The sequence below is a fragment of the Protobothrops mucrosquamatus genome, unplaced genomic scaffold (genome assembly GCF_001527695.2).
Source record: "Protobothrops mucrosquamatus isolate PMUCROS unplaced genomic scaffold, P.Mucros_1.0 scaffold_99, whole genome shotgun sequence".
Taxonomy (NCBI): Eukaryota; Metazoa; Chordata; class Lepidosauria; order Squamata; family Viperidae; genus Protobothrops; species Protobothrops mucrosquamatus.
This window is the reverse complement of record NW_015386175.1, coordinates 22,867-45,756: the sequence shown is the minus strand read 5'-3', so window position 1 is coordinate 45,756 and position 22,890 is coordinate 22,867. Positions and strand designations below refer to the sequence as shown.

The window sequence follows — 22,890 nt, the reverse complement described above, 5'->3', positions numbered from 1 at the left end:
AATCTAAACTATCATTGGGCTCTTACAAACTGAAATGTGGTGCTTTGCGTGTGGCTGTATCAAAGACAAAAAAAACAACAACACAAGTTGTTTTTCCACACTGAGACCACGATTTCCCCACCATCAGTGCTACTCTTCATTTTAGCAGAGTATGAATCATCCTTAGATATTCCACGTGCAAGATGTTCTCCCCAAATGTTGAACGTGTCTATGGAAGCACATGTACACTTGCATTGTACAGATAGGCTCACTGGAGAGCTCGTTTGACACAGTTTCCAGCTAAATACTAAATAAAAAACTTGAATGTTAATAGTATGTGTCTTGTAGATGGGGAAATGCCTGGTCTCACTCTTTCCTTTCAATAGTCACAGAAAAAAAGATCTTGCTATTTACATTCAACCTAGAAGTTTTTAACAATACTGGAAGTTTTTGAGAAGAGACTGGACAGCCATTTGTCTGAAATGGTATAGGGTTTCCTGCCTGAGCAGGGGGTTGGACTAGATGATCTCCAAGGTCCCTTCCAACTTTATTATTGTTGTTGTTGTTGTTATATCCCATTGTCTATCCCTAATCAAACCTTCCCTAGTTGTCAATTAAGACTTCCTCTGTGGGGCAAAATACAGTTTCATATTAAAGACTGGATTTTGATTGCGGGAACAACTCTGCCCCATAGCCTTCATTCCAAGTGGTGGGCACCTGCTTGGGGTGGTTTATATCCACATATCGCTTGTCAGCTGGTCTTCCATTTATGCCAAGAAACAAAAGACCAGTTTCCTGTCATGAAGTGAGGGAAAAAAGTCTCGAGAGGTGACTGAAGATTGGTACACCGAAGCATCCATCCTTCAGCTGGCTCCCAGCAATGCAATCACTGCATTTCAGCAAAGGATAGTTACCAGGAGCAGCAGACAACCTATGAATCTTGGCCATAGTTTATATAGAGACATAGAACCACGTTCTTGGTTTACAAAACTTTATTTTCAACGGAGAATAAAATATAAAACAGAAAAATAAAGAAATTAGGGGGGAAAGGTCAAGACGGAAATAAGATTACAGTGCAGAAAAAGAACACTAGGAAAAAAATAGAAAAGAAGTTAACTTACAACTTTCTTCAGTACCTATACAAATATAAGCATACAATATATCAGTGGTGGCGAACCTATGGCACGGGTGCCAGAGGCGGCACTCAGAGCCCCCTCTGTGGGCACGCATGCCGTCGCCCCAGTCCTAGGCCTTCAGCTGGGTTTTATAAAACCTTTTTGCTTTAGGCCTCTGCCGCTGTGTGCAAAAAAAAAAAGGTTCAATCAATCAGTCAATTTCAACTTCTTGCGGGAAAAACAAAGATCTTGCAAAGTTGGAATTGATTGATTGAACTTTTTAGTCCCACCCAGTCTGCTGTTACCACCGCAGCCACGCCCACCCAATGGGCCACACCCACCCGGCACCCAACGATGCATAAGTGGGTTTTGGGTTGCAGTTTGGGCATTCGGTCTCTAAAAGGTTCGCCATCACTGCAATATATTGATTGTTCTAATCATCAAATCCCACAATTAAAGTTTCGTATCTTTCAGTTTCAAGCAAACAATCCAAAAGTAGAAACAAAGTTAAAGTCTTTCTTTAATCAGAGTTGTCAATTTTGCCAGCTCTGCCAACTCCACTAATTTCACCATCCATTCTTCCATTGTCGGAATCTGTAAATCCTCCCATCTCTGTGCATATAAAAGTCTTGCTGCTATCATATATAATAAAGTCCCACTTTTTTTTTTAATCCATCAAACCTAAATGAAAAAATCTGTTTTCAATTGCACATTTATTCCAAGAATTAATTTTTTTTGCTTTTTTACATGTCCACCAAAGATAAAATGTATCTTCAGATGCCTTATACATATTTGACAATTTATCAAGTGTTAAATACCAATAGTACATCATGTTATAAAAATTCTATAAAAATTCTGGTATAAGAAAAGATTTTTTGTGAGGAAAATGATGGATTCAGCAGCTCCCTCGGAATGGTGAATGATGTCACAGCTGATTTGGGGCTTAGGTAGGACTCTTGTAGCCTGAAGAATTCTCCAGAGTTAGTGAGAATCCTGGAAATTGATCTATTTGCCCTCTGGTTAGCTGCTCCTTGCAGGTAGATCACGAAACAGAAATTTTTGCAATCAGCTGGTGAATTTAGCAGCCGAGAGATGGGGTATACAGCAAGTTTGGCATATCCCGATTAAGACAGCCCCTAGAACAGGGGTAGGCAACCTTGGCTCTTTTATGACTCATGGACTTCAACTCCCAGAATTCCTGAGCCAGCCAAGGTTGCCTGCCCCTGCCCTAGAACTACCATTTCTAAAACTCTTTTTATATTTCACTACATTTTTAGTTGAAGAGAGGCTTTCTTGAGATACAATGAAGTATCTCCTTTTAGAGATTTTCAGCATTTTTTGTAACTAGTATATAAAAACCTGATGTGAGTTGAAAATTTGGACTACTGAATTGCTTTTTTAAACAAAACGTTTATTTGTATGGATGTTGAAAGTTTACCTGCATTTGTGGAACCGGACCTTGGAATTCCTGATTGTGGACTTCCATGGAAATGTAGCTTTTTGTTTGTTTACCCTGCTGATTGGTATGAGTTTATAAACAAAGGAAGTTGGATAAGTTTTCTTTTATATAGATGGGGAACTCATCAAATTTGCAGATGACACCAAGCTGGCAGGAATAGCCAACACTCCAGAAGACAGGCTTAAGATACAGGAAGACCTGGACAGACTTGAACACTGGGCGCCATCTAACAAAATGAAATTCAATGGTGAAAAAAGTAAGGTTCTACATTTAGGCAAGAAAAACCAAATGTACAGGTATATTATAGGGGGTACCTTGCTCAATAGTAATAACTGTGAGAGGGACCTCGGAGTCCTAGTGGACAATCATTTAAATATGAACCAGTAGTGTGCTGCAGCTGCCAAAAAAGCTGGGCTGCATTAATAGTGCTGGGCTGCATTAACAGAGGGATAGAATCAAGATCACGTGAAGTATTAATACCACTTTACAATGCCTTGGTAAGGCTACACTTGGAATACTGCATCCAATTTTGGTCACCACAAAGTAAAAAAGATGCTGAGACTCTAGAAAGAGTACAGAGAAGAGCAACAAAGATGATTAGGGGACTGGAGGCTAAAACACATAAGGAACGGTTGCAAAAAAACCCACCCATTGGATTCACTTAAAAACTACCATAAAAAAGGTTGTAAAATTTGGTGCAGTTACATAGTGGCCCACTTAAAGACTGCAATGACTAATACTGTAATTCTGGACTCAATTTTGGTCGTAAGTCAAGGACTACCTGTATGTTTAAGACTGCATGGGAGAAAACTTGAATAGAATGCTTGATCAATGGGAAAATATGTGGAGTAAAGGATTAAAATGTATATTGAATTATAACTTGAAAAAATGTATTGAACCACATTCTTGATGCTCCATTAATTTTCAGAGACTGTTTTCATTTATCCTGGAGAGGGGCAGGAGGATAAAAACCCTTAGAGCTGCCAACAAATGCAGGAAAATTTGAAAAGCTCATTAACAGACTCTCTGGTAGCTAATTAATTAATTGAGCAATGTTTTCAGTATCTCCAGGAAAGCAGTTTTCGGAGATTGTTTATCGACAGAAAGTGTTTCTGCACTTCTAGGTGGATGCTAGAATACCGTGGGGAACAGAAGCTGCAACCTGCAGCCTGCTGACTTTCTAATAAGTGCCACTGAACTCAGGACTTCCTCCTTAGTAAACAGATTTGATTTCTTCACTAGCTTTATCACTAGCCTGAGCAAAGTTGTGCTAATCTAGACACTCTCTTTTCTATTTCGAAGCTGTTGCACAGTTGATGCAACACAGTAAGATGGTACTAGAGAACAGAAGCCCTGAAACAACAACTCTGAAATTAGAACTCTAGGAGTGCGTAACCTAGAAACAAGCTACTTATTTCTGGCACTGATGAGTACCTGCTCTCGGGGAAGAGAGACAAGAAGTGGGCAGATGAGACAGACCTGAGAACTAGCAGCTGCCTAGTTCTACCATGGCATCAGTAGTCTTTCCAAAATCTCGGCACCATTCCAGGCAGAAAGCAATAACACAAGGATGGACAGTGAGGCATCAGGACAATGTACTGTGCCTCTTCCATACGGAATGGGACAGCTCACTGCAGCCAATTCATTGTGGCCAACTTGTCACAGCCAACTCAGAATGGTCAGCTCGCTGCGGAACTCGCTAGGGCCAAGTTGCCACGGACAACTTCACTGCGGGACATTTTAACCATTCAGTTTAATTATTTAAAATAAATAAAAAAATATTGTAATTTTTGTCATTCACATTTCAATCTGTCCCTCCTTCTGCATCCTTTCTTTAATCATTCTGTTCCACCATTTATTTGATATTAGTGTTTCTTGTCCTGCAGCGAGTTGTCCCAGAGTGATTTGTGGTGATTTGGCCATGGTGAGTTGGGTGTGGCGAATTGTCCGTGGCGATTTGGCCGTGGTGAGTTGGCCATGGCAAATTGTCATAGACCCTTTTCAGACATTTCTTTGGCTAAAATGGGGAAAAGAGAATATAAAGAGTATTGAAGGGACCTGTGATTTCAAAGATAACCCCACCTCTTTTCTAGCTAAATAACAGGTTTAACCAGCATCTGTTTCATGGCAGGAAAATTGACCAAATTGTCGTGAATAATTCATGCTATTCAACCTATTAAAACCAGTATATACTCCCCATCATCATAGATGCACATACACTGCCACAAGGAGTGTGCAGTGTACAAACAGGATAAATGAAATAAATAGAAAACAACATTTCACAATCATTAAAAACAAAATACCATACGATAGTCAGCATTCAGGGTCTTCTGTCAAAATGTAATGCAGTGTTGGGAAATGTATTTTTTGCTTACAGGGATCAGTTCGAGCCTATGACCATTAAACTGGTACATAATGACTTATTTCCTTCCAGATATGTTGGCCCTCAACCACCAGAATTCCCAGGCAGCACATCTGGAAAGGACCAAAACTCGGGAAGCTATCCTAAATTTCAGGATTTTCAGTGTACTGAAAGGAGATTTCAGGATAAAGAATGGAGCAGATGGCAGAAAAAAGAAATCCTCCCTGAGGAATTAGCCCAAGATTCTCTGCACTGCAGGAAAGTAAATCTGTCAGCTATACAGGGCAACCTGCCCACCATCATCATTGCCTTAGATTACTACTTATCCGAGTCATTTTGTTTGCCTTTTGTGTTCACCTAAAGCCCAGGCCCACTCTGTTTAAGACAATGTTTCTTGCTCCAAAACGCAGCTGGCAAATCCCTGGATGAAAGTTCTCTTGAAAGAGCTGTTTTCATTGTCTTTGACCTCTGGGCAGTGTTTTGAGGATATATTCTCGTCCCCAGGATGATAGCCTTAGAGATAAAAGCTCATCTTTGTGATTAGCTCTAGGAAAGAAGGGTACAAAACAGGACAAGGTCAAACTAAGATGGAAAAAAAATGAATCTGAAAGAGTATAAGGTCTGGAGTGGGAAATTGTCCCAACTTAAGCACCCACCCTGGAACAGTCATACCTTAGTGCTTGCCTTCATCTTTGCGAGCTTCTCCCATTCTGGCACTTTCCAGATCTTGGCCTCTAAAGAAGGAAGCAAGTGATCAAACATGGGTCATGACAAAAATCTATGCACTAGCATTAGATGTTGGGATGCAATTACGTAAAGACGGAATATGTTATCCCAATCCATCTGTAGAGGCTGGATCTTAAATTCCACTTCTACTACTACTACTACTACTACTACTACTACTACTTCTTCTTCTTCTTCTTCTTCTTCTTCTTCTTCTTCTTCTTCTTCTTCTTCTTCTTCTTCTTCTTCTTCTTCTTCTTCTTCTTCTTCTTCTTCTTCTTCTTCTTCTTCTTCTTCTTCCTCCTCCTCCTCCTCCTCCTCCTCCTCCTCCTCCTCCTCCTTCTTCTTCTTCTTCTTCTTCTTCTTCTTTTTTCCTTCATAGAAAGTTCACCCATACTAGTGCTACTCACTGGAAGACGGATTTCTAAGAATAAAATGTCATTGTCCTGGAACGACTCTGGATGCATCACAGCAAAGGTGACATGCAACTCTTCCAGAACATACATATTTCCTAGATACCTTTGCTGCCAAAACAGCACCTTTGCTCCAAGATATGAACATGTTTTGTGATCATCTCAAAGTTGTAGCAAATCTGATTCAAACATGTTGGGAAACCATGTAATTTGCAGAGGCGTCTGAGGCTCTGCCAGAAATAGCTGGTCCTGAGGAACAGGACAGACCCTGGATGCCACTTTAATGCCTTTCCCAAAGAGCATTAAAAAAGCAGATTGACTGAGGTGTGTGGGGCACATATAGCTTTCCAGCTGCATAAACACCTACCTCTCTGGCTGAGGAGGGGGCACAGCAATGTTGACCTCCATATGTTTCCGGACATATTCTCTGGATCTTATATCTGCCTATAATCAGGGCCAAGAGGAAAATAAGAACAAGAGACTAATTAGGCTGACTGGTGCAAGTGACAATTTCTAGGATTCTAGGAGAATGGGAGGAGGCAGAAAGGATAGGGTGGCTGGGCTCTGACATTATTGTACCTAGAGGGGAAAAAATCATCTCACAAATATCAGTCCTAGTCAGATTTAGGCCAATCACAACGCAGCTTCTGTCCCAAAGAGAACTGAGGGTTACATCTCATGATATACCGTATTTTTCCGTGTATAAGACGCTATTTTTTCCTGCAAACACCCTGTTCAAAAATCAGATGCGTCTTATACAAGTGCAGCGTCTTATACATGAAAAATTAATGGTAACCTCCGCAGCCCAGGGCATGCCTGTGTGGGTTCTTTACATGCTGCTGCCATGCCACCTGGTGCAGGTGTCAAGCCCCTGTGGGCTTGCCACTAATGGGAGGGGGAGGGGGGCAAGATCATCGGATGGCGGTGACCGGAGGCAACAGATGGGCCCAGCAGCATGGATGGCAGCGACAGCCCTTTCCCTCCCTCGTACCTGTATGCTGGCCGGGGACCCTGTGGAACGCAGCAGGTGGGTGTGGCCTACTGGGTGGGTGTAGACAGAATGGGTGTGGCCTATTGGGTGGGCATGGCCAGCTCTACATCGTTCGATTCAAGGGTGCCTGTGGGGGCCTGGGCAGGAGTGGGACAGATCTGAGGGTCTCTGGCAGAAGGGGGTGGGACCGGGGCAAGTGCCAAGGCATGGTCCACTGGAGGAGCCTCACTGCCTGCTGAAACCCCTCCCCCGGAGCCCATCAAGCCGGATAGGTGAAGTAGGCGAGGGCCATTTGCTGACCACTTCCAGGCGATGGTGCATTTCTTCATTCCTCACAAAGGGTGACACCTCCCCAGCATGCACCCAGGGGGCAGGGCCGATGTGGCAGGGGCTGGTTCCTCACTGTTTCCAGACGACCTTGTGGAGCTAAGACAGAATGTGTTTCAGCACAGATGGCCACCACAAAATTGTACATTGGCTCCCTCCCGGCCGGCCTGGGCCAAGGCAGCGGGGGCCGTTCCCTCACTGTTTCCAGGATGGCTTCGCGGACTGCATCCGGCCCCCAGGCCTTGTGTTTGACATGTCTACTCTAGACTGCCAATGATGATGGGAACTGCAATCTAGGATCTAGAATGGCATTACTGTTTTAACCTATTATGTTAACTATTCTATATGAAGGAACAAATAGGAATCATTCACTATTGGTACTACGTAATGATTCAAGCTTTCAGGTTAGGGAGCAGATAAATAACTTTCTGTAACACAAAAGCTTGCATCCCTCATGAACGGGGCCAGGGACAAAAAGATCACCTTGGCTATTTTGCATGTCCACCTTTTATGAAAAGAATTGGGGCTTGAACATTTAGATACATTTGTTATGACAAATTAATTTGTTTTAGATCTGCCTAACAAAATTAATTTACATCATTTGACTCCATACCAATAAATTCTACAAGGCAAAAACTGTTGAACACAAATGGCTCAAGCCAATAATTACTGGCAGTAACCGAAGTTAAAAGCCAGTCATCTCCAACATAATTAAATGCCATTTAGCCATTTTGTTTGTTTTGTACATATTTTAGCCAACTTTTCTACTTTAAAAGCACCTGCAAAACATTTTAATAACCAGAAAATTGGAAACAGAATTTTAGATAATTAAAAACTGAAGATGGCTCTGCAAAAGCAGAGATGGCATCTGCAGCAAAGACCATGGAACTGGTGAGCATACCAGTTCCTTGGAACCTCTAGATAAAAGCAGATTGCCCATATTGGCTCCAGATGGCTGCTGCTCCTGGCAAGGAGACCACAGGAAAGCCGTTTTTCAAGGGTTTGAGCACAGGTGACAATGGGATTTGCCCTCTTGCTCCCAACCAAGGTGAAGACTTTTAAAGAATGCTAAGTTTGCAAACCTCACTTTCTATTTGCTTTCAGAAATTGCTTATTAATTACTCTATAACTAGATCTAGAGATAGATTTGAAAAATCTTCTTCGGGTGAGTTTATCTCCAACTCTGAACCAAATATATTTAAAAGCTTAAGAACTTAAAGAATTTGAAATAAACAGTGAAAAGCTAAATAAGATTTTGATCTAAGGTAGTTAAAAATTGATTAAGGGTCCAGGTAAATTTACAATATTGTAAAATAAGGTTTCTGAATTATCTATAAGAAAATAAAGAACTTCTTGTAGGAAACAGGTATAGTTTGGTTATCCTGGCAATGGCAAGTCATAACAAAAGATAAGTGATTATTTTAGAAACCGGACATTGGAGGCGAATAAAGTTTTTAAGCAGGAAAAAAAAAATACAAAGGCTGATGTCAGTTAATCCTGAGACTTACAGAATGATACAAAACATTATAACAAATGTTAATATTAAAGGAAATCTTTGGAGTCAGAAGTTAATAATTACAATATCAACACTGTCAGTAATGATATGCTTCTATGGATAGACCGGGGTAGGCAACCTTGGCTCTTTTATGACTTGTGGACTTCAACTCCCAGAATTCCTGAGCCAGCTATGCTCAGGGGAAGGGAGAGGTTTCCAAGCTGAACCATGCTGGCTCAAGAATTCTGGGAGTTGACGTCCACGAGTCATAAAAGAGCCAAGGTTGCCTACCCCTGGGACAGACTAAAACATGTTAATGGAGGAATGAAAGATGTGGGTCCAATTTTATATGATCAAATAAAGTAGAGAACATGGAGCTACAAATGAAATACCAAGATAACGATTTGGAAAATGATGTGTTAATGGATATACAATAGAAACTGGCAGAAGTTTTAAAAATCAAAAGGAAAATACAAATGATTCGCCAAGAGAATGACATGGAAAATACGTTCATATTGGATTTAGTAAAAAGACTTGCTAAAACCTTAAAGAAATCTGTATGACGGGATAAAGAAGAACTGGGGAAAAAAATCCTATGACAACTTTTGATTGAATGAAAGATTAAGACTGTTAGAAGTAAAATGAAGAAATATATAGTTGCTTGATTTGATCAAGGTTAAAATATTTTGTTGCGATATTCTGGCAACCCTTTATGGACTTTTTGCTGACACCAAGATTGAAATGTTGAGGTTTTACAGATTTATTTATAGTTCACATGGGATGAAGAGATGACTAATTTTGGAAGAGTTGTTATACTTGTGGTGATGAAGGTTGGAAGCTCTCTCTCTCTCTCTCTCTCTCTCTCTCTCTCTCTCTCTCTCTCTCTCTCTTATATACTCTTTTCTTGTTCTCTTTTCTTGCACATTCATTCTTTCCATTCTCTTCTCTTTCTCTAAGTTTAGTTTGTATTAGGTTTTACTATTGTATTTAAAATTCTTAATAAAATTACATTTGAGATGATTAAAAACAAAAGATAATCAGTTTGGGATGAAAATAAATATGGCTTAAGATGAGACCCTTACACTGTATGAAAATCTCTCTCCATAACTGATTAAAAAAAAACTAGTTAGCAAATAACTATTCCTGTTTGACCACAGACTGTGTTCTCAGTGATGAATGTTGTGGCCCAGAGATTGCAATGGCTAGGTATACAATTGGCTCAATATCCAGGAAATGGCAATACTGAACATTTCAATACCTTTTCAATAACATGCCTTCTGTTTTATTTTCCTGCTTCTTCATCAAAGATTATTAATGCCACCCTCATTTTGCTTCCATGGCAGGGAAAGGGAAGAGCTAAGTGTCCTCTTAGATTGTAGCATCATTTCACTCTTAACATTCTGCTAAGACGGCTTAATCTAGCTTATTAACCCAAGAGGCTAATCAATAAGGCGGGTCATGTTGCCTTAATAATCCTTCAAGATTGCATCTATTTTTGGAGTAGACTAGCAATAGCATTAGAGACTGGGGATTATGCCAGGAGTATCAAAAAATAGAAAACATCAGACTGGTCAGACTGGACAAAAAGCCCAAGACTGTGCAAGTGCTTTTTTTTGCAACCTAAGAAAAGATGGCAAAACGTATGACTTCTACCATGTATTATTTCTATTATCCCAGGGCTGCAAGACACCTCTTCTTACTTTAAGCTTGTTTCCACTTTTGGGCTGCAGCTTGACTTTCCTCAGAGAGAAAAGTGGGAGTGGCAGCATAAAGATGCTAATGGGCTGTGAAATGCAAGACATGCTGCAGCAAAGGAAGAGAGGATGGGAGCAAGCAGGACACAGAGTTGTGTCTGTCTTGCAATGGAGAAACATCGGAAGGAATATTACTGGATGACTAAAAGTTTGAAGGCGGTCAGTTTTGGCACATGAAATTTTACTTCCATAAAATGGCATCAGAGGTGATGCAAACACTGGCTCTCTTAAATACTTATGGCTTCTGTGCCAGTGCTGGAGGCATTGACAATCAAGAATCGTGCATATATCTTCCTACATACTAGAAGAAGGAACATCTGCTGCTTCTAATCACTATCATGCACAGAGCATGGACCCTAATTTTGGGCCTGTGTTATTTGTTCAGTAATTCTTATGAAGATGTGTGGGTAAGGAACATAGGAAGCTGTCCAATACTGCTGGTTTTTCAGCTTGGTACTATCAACACTGCCTGAACGTGGGTTTCAAGGATTTCATGAATGCATTTTACTGACCTTATCTGAAGATGGCAGGGAATGAAGTTGACACTTCTGCAGGCCAAGCATAAATCATTGAGTCACCTACCATTGAGCCACACCTTAAAGACAACATCAGGAACAAAAATGCAAGCAACGATCAAGGGCTGATCAAACGCAAGGCTACCAGATCTGAGTTGCAAAAATCCAGACGACCAATAATGGAAGCAAAGAGATGCAGAAAATCTTAACATCTTGTTGTCGCCTTGTGGCGATTTGTATTCTGCCTTCCTTCTACAACTAGATCACTCGAAATTTTCACATCTAAAGTATGTTTCAGCTTGAGAAGAACATCTCAACATGCTGACTTTTGTTTCCCTAAAACTATTTATTGCTGGGACCTATAAGAGGTTTAAATGGACTCTCTCTTTGAAGCTTAGAATGAAGCTAGCCTTTAGAAAGATGCTGACACGGGTGTGGTGGCCCTTTATTGACTCATAAATCTGAGCACTCTGAAATTAGGAATGGTACCTTCTGTTAGAGCTGTCACAAGGTGAGGAAACTGCTCTGCTTAAGCTTTTCTTTGCCACATTTGCCACATATTGAAGGCATGGATGCAACTTGGCAAGTCTGTGGCCAGCACATTTTGTGCTAAAATCACTCCTTGCTCAAACTCTGCCTCAAGGTACATAAATGGTAATCCAGCACTGCCATCCACTGGCTGCATTCTGGTTCAGCAATCTCTGTAGCCTGCAGACTCCTGGAAGGATCAGCAGTACAGTTGGCCCAGCAGATCCTATTCACTGAGCAAGCAATGTGATCCAGGAACTAGTTGTATAAAGCTTTTTGTTTAAATATGTGGTGCTTCTTCACTGAGAATACATCTTGGCTTCTAAATCCAAACATTACTGTTCTAAAGATTTTTTTTTTCAAAAAAGGGGATAACATGGATCTCCCCCAAAATGGAGCAGATACCATTTCTGCAGATCCGGAGTAAATTTTAGGTTTTAAAAAGGAAGTGTTCCTTTTTAAAATCTAAACTTTAAAATTCCTATTTCAATTTCTCTGATACTGCGCAAGTTTCAACTCTTTGGAAGAGTCTGATATAAATGTAAATTTCATATACATTTATTTTAAATTAAAAATGTTCAATCTATTTTTGGTTTTCAATCAACAGGAAACCTAACGGTTGAAATTACTATATCTTGCTTCTGATTCAATCAAACTGCATAATTGCTTATGTAGTCCCAGATGAACTATGTCATTTTCTAAATTTCCAAATCCAGCCCTAAAATGATTTATTTGCACATTTTCAGGAGACGGAATATTGAAAATAAACAGCAATAGGATTGCTGTCAACTTTGCAGCCTATTTATGACTTTCCAGAAGTATTTGGTGAAGTATAATAGTAAAATAAATGAAGTTAAAAATGATCTGATAGAGCAGAGCTCAGATCACCTAGCCCCCATCTAGTTTCCTAGCCTCTTCTAACAAGGGTGTCCTCTAGAATGATGAATGGACCTCTGCTCCCAGAATTTCTAGCAATGGTCATTGTTAATTAGGAACTCTGGGAATTGAAATCCAAACGTTTAGAGTGTTGACCAAGTTGCTTAGCTTGAGGTTGCTGGTATCAACATTCTATCATACCTGCCGGATGGGCTCAGGAATCCGATACTTGCAACAAGAATGGACCAGGCGCACAGCTGACAGTAGATTTATCTTATGGCCTACTGAGATGTACACAGGTTTGGTACTCTTGACACAGCTACGCAACGCCTGGGCAGATAAGAAACAGAGATACTGCTAGACACATGCAAACTGTGCAACGTCCAAAGAACATGAATGAAGAGGAACAGGTGTCTCTTCTATTTAACAAAATAGCTCTGTGGAAAATTTTAGCTAATGGAATGAGAAGCTGGATTTAGAAATGGAAGAAAGAAAAAGAAGGTGAATATGCAGCATTCATTCATTCACATTTATTAATCAGTTTTCTATAAGCACCCCAGACAAAATCTGATACTTAAGACAATATTCATGTTGGAAAGCAAAGACTGCTTCAGTGACTGAGGATAAATCCGTCTTTCTTTTTTATTGCACTCATTTCTTCAGATTCTTTCCACTTCCAATAGACATGCTCTGCCTTCCCAAAAGTACTTACCATACCCAAGATTTTCCCAGAGGTACTTGTGAGTGGGAATGCATCTCCTCCTGCCTGAAGATCTTGGATCTGAAGTATGGAGAAAGAAATGTACTACAGCAGATATGTTGGGACAGATGAAGTAATTGGATTAATTCAAGATTAATTCTTAAACTGTAGCCTTTTCTGAAAAAAATAGGAGGGGATTGTGCTAGTCAAGTATCATTGTTTCTTAATTAATTAATACTAAGCATTGTTAAGTACTGAAATGAATGAGATTTATTGACTAATTTGTTATTTATATGATTATATGGAAAGTTGTTTAATAATAGAGTAATTATTAAGATTTAATATGTAAACCCAGACTGGTAGACTTGCTGAAGCGATGTTATTTTGTGGGATTAATCCCACTTTTGTGTTACCCCTTTCCCCAGGTCTAGCCTTTTTGTATGTTTCCCATTGTCTTATCCTTTTTGACCCTATCCCTTTATTACCTTTATAAAACTCAATAAAATATTTAAAAAAAACACATAAGTATCAGTGTTTCTTCTCCATTGCTGTTCTATACAGGACATCTCTAAATAAAAGTCTGAAATCAAAATAGCTTGGCTAGAATTCTCCTTTAAAGGTTTTATTCTGCATAGAAATAAGTGTCTTCCCCTGCAATAATCTTCATGGGTCAAAACCATGCAACACACACACACACACAACAGGAAGCCAAAGTTAACTGTATTTTTTTAATACAGTGAGCAGAGCATCTTGGTCACTACATAATTGTCAATCAGTCTGAACAAATTTCATCCTGTGGGTAACACCATCGTTTTCTCATTTTAAATGGAAAAAAAACCCCAGAACAGCTATTTGTACATAGCAGTTTCTCCAATTTTGACAAGATGTTCTTCTAACATCCCCCTACTGTTTGGAATTAAGAATGTGAAATGTAATTCACACCTTTCAACACTTACTTGTTTCTTGTGAAGCTCATCATTGGCCAAACCTTCAACCTGCAAGAGATTTTTGGCTACACCAATACAGGGAAGACCTGTGAGAACACCAAGATGGCAAGCAATGCCAAAACCTGTTGAATATAATGCAGAAGAAGGAGAAATTGGGGAAAAACTGGTAAGAGAAGTTTCAATTTTGTTGTGAAGAGAAAATCTGGCACTACTTTTTAAGGGCAGGAGTTTGAACAATCTCCCAAAGGAAGGGCAAACCATGATGAAACCAACGAGAAGGAAATAAGACTGCTGTCAATCTTGCAATGCATTTCTTGATGTTCACCAAAATGCCAACTGATTACTCTGCTGTTCCTTTTGGGCACGAGGGAGGACGGACTTTTCACTGTCAGCAAGCAGGCTAGATCAGCCTACAGAGAGGTGATGGAATTCTTTTGTTTGCCCTTCCTCCCTCTCTGACAACTGCCAAGGAGATGAACACGGATAACTTCTTTCCCCCCAAGAGCTCTGCAAACACTACAATAATGAGAAATCAACCAATGACTCCCCATGCTGGCATCTACCAGGCATGCTCTAAACATCTCAGAGATGGAAAGTAAATCTAAAGGATTTATTTTAAATCTACATGCAAATGTACAGTACAGTAAATCTAAAGAATTTACTAGCAAGGATGGCCCAGGAAACTTACCTCTGTGGTGCAGGATGCCGTTTCCATCTACAAGAAGCACCTAGGGGGAAAAAAACCCCACAAAGGGGCACTTCAGTAATAGGTAACACAGTGGGAAGCTTTTTCAGTAATGGAGATGTCAGTGTTGCCTGTGTTGGTCTGCATGCAGAAAGTATCAAAAAAGAAGGCAAATAACATTGGTGGTCCTCTTCCATAAAGTGAAACCTAGTCACAGAATCTCAGTCACTGAAAAACATTTTTGAGTCTGCTGTGTAAGTGCATTGTTTGTCTTCCCTCGAGATCAGATATATATATTAAAAAAGTGACATGTTCAAATTCATATTCATTTTTTAGTTGAGATCCCACCCTAGCTGGTGTTATCCAGGTGTATGGGTTTATAAATACTATTATTCTCAAGCCAATGCAAGTTATGGCTGTGCAGACTGGGAATTATGGGAGCTGTCTTCCCATCACATTTGCAGGGTGCTTTAGTTCCAAGAATCTCTTTTCGCATCTGTTTTATGAGAGAAAAGTTGCTGGAGGATTTATTGTGCTATCTTGGTGAGCTAGGGCCTTCCACTTTCCTAAAATGAAACCTCTCTAGTTTCATCCTGGCAGGAAGGGTGCTTTCGATTCTGACTGGATGACTCAACAGCTTTAAGTTAGGTTGGAGCTGCTGTCCTTTTGGGTCTGTAGCACAGTTTAAAGATGTTGGCTTTGGGCCTAGCCCTCCTAGAGAGATCATAGAGATGTTCTTAGGACATCTGGCCTTCAGGTGAGAGAAAAACAGTCACAGATACCCAAAGGGAACATCCATATTCACAGGGACTAAGCCACGAAATGCTAGAAGCCAGAAGCCTTGAAGCCCTAGTTATTAGTTCTTTGAAGGAGGGGAATTCTGGATTAAATATATCCTTGGCATAAGGTAGCAGCACTCCTTTCATTAACAAAAACTATCCCACCTGGGGCCTGAGGCCAGGCTTCTGTGTCTCTAGCCGCTGTACAGCCTCAAGTAAAAAAGGGACTTCTCGGAAAGCCAGGAATCCTGCCACATAGGGAGCATTCACAGCCACCACGTAGCAGTCTTCGTAGAGAACCTGTGATGACAGAAGAAAAAGTGACATTTTTGCCAAGGAGCAAGACTAGTATTTTTAAGGTCATCTAGGTTAGAGATGGGCACCACAACCCATGAACTGAATGGAGCTCCCAGTTCCCATTTGGCATGCCCTAAACAAATCAACAAAATGGTTCAAATTTAATCTTCTCATGTGTTTGCAAATGTAGGGTGAAAACAGATACAGAAGTATCTACTATTATTGCAATATCACATTGCTCCCTACAGTTCTAGAGATTTCTTTAAAATGATAAGTAAATAAACATTTATTTAAGCATTTACTTAAAATATTAAGCAAGAAAGAAATAAAAACCCAAGTAAGAAAAAGGATTTCCTGCTTCTGATCTCAACTAAAACTTAAAGAAGTGTCACATCCCTTTCCTTTGTCTACCAAACTGTTCTTTGAGATTATCTCTTTCAAGTCTCAGAGCTGGAAAAAAAAAAGCTTATCTCCTGCCAATTTTCTCTCTCTCAACAACTCCAGAATTTTGTATTTGGCAGCCAAGGCCAGGAATATTTTGATTGCTCAATGTAGTGGGCAGACAATCACATTTGTGCTCTCTTGCAACTAAAATGGCACTGAACAATATCTGTATTTTCAACACAATGTTTAAAAGTGCTTTCAAGAAGGTAAAACTGATATATTTTTATATACATCAGCTCATTCTCTATGGAGAAATCAAAAATACACCTGAAAATCTTTTAAGGAATGGCTGAATCAGTGGAAAACATACATATTCATGCATCTAGCCCTTTATCAGATCTGGTGGTTTCTGAGTCTCTCTAAAGCAGGGGTTCCCAAGCAGGGGTGCGAGACGATATTCCAGGGTGTGTGAAAACTTGGGTTTTCAAAATTATAGTGTATATGCATAATTCGTTGCCGTTATTTTGAACTTTTGTAAGGGGTGTGAGATTATATCAGAAGCGTTCTAGAGGTGCGGGGTATAGAAAAGGTTGGGAGATGCTGCTCTAAAGTAACCATTGTCTGAAGAGATACTCTTGTAGGCAACTGTGACGCATATGGGAATTTGATAAGAAGTAAAATTATAATTCCGTAACTTCACTCTGAGATAGCAAAATTGGCAAAGATTTACAAAACTTTGAAAATGCTATATACTCTTTTCACCTAGAGAATGTTGATGGATTGATGGTCCTCAACGTTTCCCAATTTGGGAATCAGAGGATTGGGAGATCACAGTTTGAAAAGTGACAAGTTAAACTGACAATAGCTGGACCATAGCTAAATTTGACAACAGTCCCAAAACTCACCACTGACTCTTGAATTGCTTCTAGGATTTTATCCTCAATCCTACTACGGAAACAAATATCTCAGGAGCTGTAACCCACTCAGTAATTAAAGTTATTAAGGCAGGCAGTCAAACTTTTGGAAACTGGATTTTTAATCATCTTAATATATTAAACCTAGATGTGCAAAACTTCCTTGTAATGCTTTTAGCCTTTTATCTTTGTTACCTCAAGTTCTGGGTAGCTGAGCACCACTAGTGAAGCACAGGCACGTGTGGCATCTTCTTTAAGATAAGACAAATCCATTCCTCCAACTCTTTCCAGTCCAGTAAAGGTGGAATTGCTCTGCCAATCTTCTGTGTCCTGTTCAATCACATCTTCTTTCATCTGGATCTGTTGACTAAAGAATACAATAGGACTAGATAAAACCTGCCTGTTCCCAGTATCATTTAAGGCAAAAAGCATTATGGGTGATATAAAAAGTGGTAACAAATGAAAGAGAGAGAGAGAAATGCATGTAAACCGATAAATGATGCTTCCAAAATAGAATGTTGAACTATTTTGAATTTTTTGAAAAAGAATTTTTTTTCAAATGATCATGAATATTTATTGGTTTCAAAGAACTTAAGAAATGACCCTATTCTATGCCTCCACTATTAATCCACTGAAGAACATAAAATCACACGAATCTGCTAGCTTCCACTGTGGCTGACCAGATGTGGGGACTCCATAAGCAAGAAATGAACCCAGTATCCCGCTCAAGTTGTCTAGTAACTGTATGTGGAAGCATAGTGCCTCTTATACTGGGCTAAATATCTCCAATGTCCTGGTGGCAATAATCCCACTGCTCAATTCATAAACAGGAATCCTGGGGGTCTCCAGATATGGACTTGTGACCTTCCACCTACTTATTGAGACTAACAGGAACTGGAGAGCTCAAACAACTTGTTTTAAGTGTCCTACAGCATTTTCTTCATCTTCTCTAAATCTCCCACTGTTTTTCATGGGATGATCTCAGCTTCTAGAACTGAGCTACAGAGAGAAAAACTTCTCCATCTTCATTAACGCTGTATCAGATTGTGTCGCTATCCTGTGATCCTTTGGTTCTCTACCCAAAATACTCTCTTTTCTATGCTAAAATGTCCTACTTGAACTGCATCTTTCTCCAAAGAGCTCTGCTCCAGCTTTTGATTTTTACTGACTTGTTCTGTGCCCTGGAGAACGTTGATGGATTTCATGGGCTTTTTTTTTCAGATGGTGGATTAAATGTCACTGTAGGCAGGGCTGTGTGGTGATCTGGACTCCAAAGGGAGAAACACAGGAAAAGATGCGCTCCTGTGACAGGAAAGCCTCTGCCAGCCAGGCTCCCCTTCCTTTTTCCTCCTTCGAATCAAGAGCACAGCTTGGCCCTACTAGAGAACCCGGGGGAAATCCGCTGACAATGTCTAGATCCGGAGCCCCGAATTCCGGGAAGGAAGCACCACACCGCCTCCTCTCTGCATGCTCCGGGCTGCTCGCATTTTTGTGTAGAAGCGAGTCCTCTTCAGCTCAGGACAGGGGAGGGTTGAGCCAATTGCCCCTAGCGGCCTCCCTTCGCTTCCCTCCCTATTCCCAACCCGCCAGGTAGGTGGCGGCTTGCAGGTAGGCGCCCTCTGCAACCACGAGGGACCCAGGAGGCGGAGCCAGACTCGGTAGCTCAAAGAAATACAACTCCCAGGTTCCCCGGTGGCAGGAAGATCTCCCGAGCCCTTCTTCATCCCTGGTTCCCCCGGCTGGCGTTTTACCGCTCCCAGCGCCGCAAAGTCTCTCCTTCTTCCTCCCTTGTTCCCGTCCCGTCCGTCATTGCGTCCGCGCCCTGGGTTTTCCTACTTCCTGGGACTTCGGGGGCTCCTCCTGCACGATTACGACGCCCGGCGCTCCGTCCCTTCCTTGGGCTTCCTGTTTGCACCGAAGGGCGGAGGCATGAGCGACCGTGCTGGCTTGGAATCCGAGGCGGGTTGGATCTGCTCCGACGGAGCGTCCATAGCGGCAGCAACAACCCTCAGCTTTTTCGACCGAGAGCGTCCGCAGCCATATACGCGCTTAGCGCACGACTAGATGGCAACCGGGAGATGGTTTTAGATAACGTCTACCATTCGAGATTTAGTCCAGACGTGGCAGTTCTGGTGCAAAGCCACTGGTGTTCAACACGCTTGTGAATAAATCCAGAAATTACACCCATTCTCTAGCGATAGCTATGGGTAATTAGTTTGATGAGGAAACAAATTTCCTGCTTCCTAATTAGAAATGGAAAATCTCGTTGCTGTGCGGCTCCGAATGTGTAATCTTACAGAGTACAACTCCAGGAAATTTAAGTTAAAAAAAAAACCCAATTAAGGGAATTTCATAAAGGGGGAAAAAGAACTGACTTTATTGGACATACTATAAACCACGAAAAATTACCATTGAACAGAGAAAAGATTACCCTCTCATTAACTAAAATGAAAGGAGAAATTACCATTAGAACACGTTTTCCCAATTTTCCTTACAGGTGGCAGGTTGGGTGACTTTTCTTTTGCACCAATGATTAGAATGTGTGGTTGATATCCCAATTCTTATAGAAGGTTCCTCTCACACAAAGAATCTCTGAACAAGTTAAATCTATGGTTCATGGATTACATTCACATAGCAATGACGAGATGTGAGGTAAAGCTCCCTGCTTCCAAGAAATCTGTGGTAAAATTGTTAACGGTTTTAGTGAATTGCTAAATGTCAATTAAATGTTAAGCAGTAAAACCAAACTGTCATGTTCCCCAGCTCAAGAAAGGTAATAACATTGTATGGTGCTGTAGAAGAAATAAGGAACATAGTCTGAACACTTTTGTAACAAGGATTTTTTTATTATAAGAAAAAAAAGGCTAGAAAGTAACTTTTATAAATTGCAATTTTTGAATAGTGAAAAAGTAAGTGGAGGCATACTGTTCTCTGCCAGCATAGCTACCTCTATTAAGACATTATCCCCGTACAATCGAAGGAAGAACACAAACTCCATTTCTTTAAGTTCTAGAGGGCTGGAATGACAATGCCTAATGCATAACTTGATACAAATGTCAATTAACTATTAAAAAAGAATGGAACTATTTAAAAACATACTTATCTTTGGCAGCCAAAAACTTTCAGTCTTTTATTTTTTATTTATTTAGAGCATCTTTTAACAGGAAAAAAAATAATTTCCAAAACTGCTTAGAAAAAAAACTCAGTAAATCAAAGAAAGCGCAACCTCATGGCCTGTTTCATATAGTATTCAATTCAGACTATCAGTAAAACATGGTTGGGATTCTATCTACTTGCTCAAATACGTAGTCTCAGAGAAGTAGACAATTCAGTATATGAGAAAAGAAAATTACAAAGAAATTATGTCTGATAGCATTTATAAAATCCAGGGAAGTCGAGGGAAAGAAGGTTGTTTCTCTGCTCCCTGCCAATTCTAAATAGATTAAAGAGGAAAATTTATAATGAAGTCTATAAACCCAAAGTTATAGATGTTACATGGTCCTTTCAGAAATCTGTTAACAATTAAAATACTTTTCTTTGAAATGTAGCTATCCAACTTGTATTTTCTAGAAATCCTTCATTATCTAAAGCAATGGTTCTCAACCTTTTTAATGCCGTGACCCCAACCGGTCGTAAGTCGAGGACTAAACCGGTCGTAAGTCGAGGACTAAACCAGTCGTAAGTCGAGGACTACCCAACCGGTCGTAAGTCGAGGACTTTCCCTGCCCGGGAGCGCCACACATGCGTGGTTCTGCCCCCTGCGCCGGCTGAGGCGTAGCTGGCAAGCGGCAGAGACGGAGCAGGCCGACCACCAGCTGGCCCAGCCCAAGGGAGGTAAAGCACCCGCCGGAAAAGGGGGAAAAAAATGGCGGACAAAAAAAATGGCAGACAGCCTTGCTTGGCGACCCCCATGAAATGGTCGATCGACCCCAAATGGGGTCCCGACCCACAGGTTGAGAACCACTGATCTAAAGCACCAACTCCTTTATGTTTGTGCATCACTATTTATTCACATATAGCACCACAATCCTTTAATTTAGGATCACCCCAAGTGCAAAAATTTGTTATCTCCTTCCTTTCTTTTTGTACAAGTAAGTACAAGTATAAAGAAAAACCAACAATTAAATACACTGCTCTGCTCATCAATGAAGAGTGAGGAACAGTGGAAAAGTGTCTGGATTAATTTCCTGGACCGCATCCACCCCGTTTAAGAGTAGCAGCTATTTTCCAGGCAGCGATACACTGGGAAACCTGGATATCTTCTGGGAACATATCATCCAAGTCCTGAAGCTCACTGCTACCTTTTCCTTCAAGATATGGAATAAATGCTTCTTTCAGGCTGGAAAAAAAGAAAACCAATAAGCCCAAAACAATAAGATACTCTGCAAAACAGGATGTATTTCACTCTAAAAGGGATTGGGCTGCTCACACTCTTACCTCCATGTAGGACTGTACTCTTCTCCAGTTCTGGCATGTTTCAATTTCAGCATGATCATTTCATGCAACTCTTGAAGGAAGGACTCCAGCGCTGTCTGGGTGAGGAAAGCTTTGAGAAGATCGATATTATCCACTGTGAGTTCCTCTTTATAGTCTGCGCTGATCTCTCCAAAAGGATCCTGGAAAATACATTATGAGGAAGAGACGGAGAGAAACAGTTAAGCGGGGAGCAGAGAGAAAACAGCGACAAAAAGTGTCTAGGGAGCACATCCTTATCCACATCCTACCTTTTTCAAATGCAGCAGCTGTTCTGATTTATGACTAGAAAGGAGCTGCCACAATGAAATGGCGTGCTTTAGCTGACATCGGCTCAGTGCCTAAAAGAAACACGAACATACACAAACATAAAAGGTTATTTTGCAAATGATAAAGCAAACGTATTTCTAAATGGCATTCATGGATGGCCATTTAGGCAATAAAGCCAAATATTAATATCAACTTTTCTAATAAATTCTAGAAATCTTTTAGTGGGAAGATCACTTGCCAACATTTTTCATGTAAATTCTGTGCAGACCAACACCAAACTCAACTCTTGTATGAGACAGCTGATGCTAAAGGACAACAAACATTCCGCACTGCCTCTCAACACCTTATAATGCAAGGGCACCTAGATTGTATATTGTGGATTACAGCTCTGGCACCATAATGTCTTGGCCCAGTCTAGGGCTATCCTGGGAAGAAAGAGGGTTTTCTAGGTGATTATAACAATGGAAAGGGGTTTTTCTAGGTGACTATAGCAATGCTCCAGTTGGTAAAGGCAGTAGTCTTCTAGACAAAGAGGTAGATTTTTTAAAAGGCAGGACTAATTATAATATTACATTTAACTATAAGCAGCAAGATCAAATATAATTAAAAAATTAGAAGCCGGGGTGCACAAAATGTTTTGCTATGAAACATTTCAAATATTAATTTAGTGATGTTTCCTATCTTGAGATTTCAAACTATTTTTATTTTATTTATTTATTTATTTATCATTAACTTATATGCCGCCCTTCTCCCCATGGGACTCAGGGCGGCTCACAGCATGTTAAAAACAATACAAAAACATTTCCCCTATAAAAGCCAATTAAAAACCAAATATTTATAGCTGTGTCTTGTTAAAATCATTAAAATTGTCCCTACTTAAAATTCACCCTAGGTCAGTCCCGCT

At 40.4% G+C, this 22,890-nt stretch overlaps 2 protein-coding genes across 2 annotated transcripts in view; both read right to left on the bottom strand.

The window, feature by feature from the left end:
- Nucleotides 1-19,053, bottom strand: part of ENDOV (endonuclease V) — a 64,461-nt gene extending 45,408 nt beyond the window's left edge. Inside the window, exons 1-8 of the mRNA XM_029283995.1 lie at nucleotides 18,995-19,053; nucleotides 17,439-17,610; nucleotides 15,814-15,948; nucleotides 14,873-14,912; nucleotides 14,194-14,306; nucleotides 13,250-13,318; nucleotides 12,739-12,867; nucleotides 6,419-6,495 (exon numbers count right to left, since the gene is read on the bottom strand). Of these exons, the coding sequence (XP_029139828.1) occupies nucleotides 6,419-6,495; nucleotides 12,739-12,867; nucleotides 13,250-13,318; nucleotides 14,194-14,306; nucleotides 14,873-14,912; nucleotides 15,814-15,948; nucleotides 17,439-17,610; nucleotides 18,995-19,053 (794 nt within the window). The remainder of the gene's footprint in view (nucleotides 1-6,418; nucleotides 6,496-12,738; nucleotides 12,868-13,249; nucleotides 13,319-14,193; nucleotides 14,307-14,872; nucleotides 14,913-15,813; nucleotides 15,949-17,438; nucleotides 17,611-18,994) is intronic.
- Nucleotides 19,054-21,338: 2,285 nt separating this feature from the next.
- LOC107286676 (E3 ubiquitin-protein ligase RNF213-like) overlaps nucleotides 21,339-22,890 on the bottom strand; it is an 18,174-nt gene continuing 16,622 nt past the window's right edge. Inside the window, exons 11-13 of the mRNA XM_015815076.1 lie at nucleotides 21,968-22,057; nucleotides 21,681-21,859; nucleotides 21,339-21,582 (exon numbers count right to left, since the gene is read on the bottom strand). Coding sequence (XP_015670562.1) covers nucleotides 21,423-21,582; nucleotides 21,681-21,859; nucleotides 21,968-22,057 — 429 coding nt within the window. The 3' untranslated portion in view covers nucleotides 21,339-21,422. The remainder of the gene's footprint in view (nucleotides 21,583-21,680; nucleotides 21,860-21,967; nucleotides 22,058-22,890) is intronic.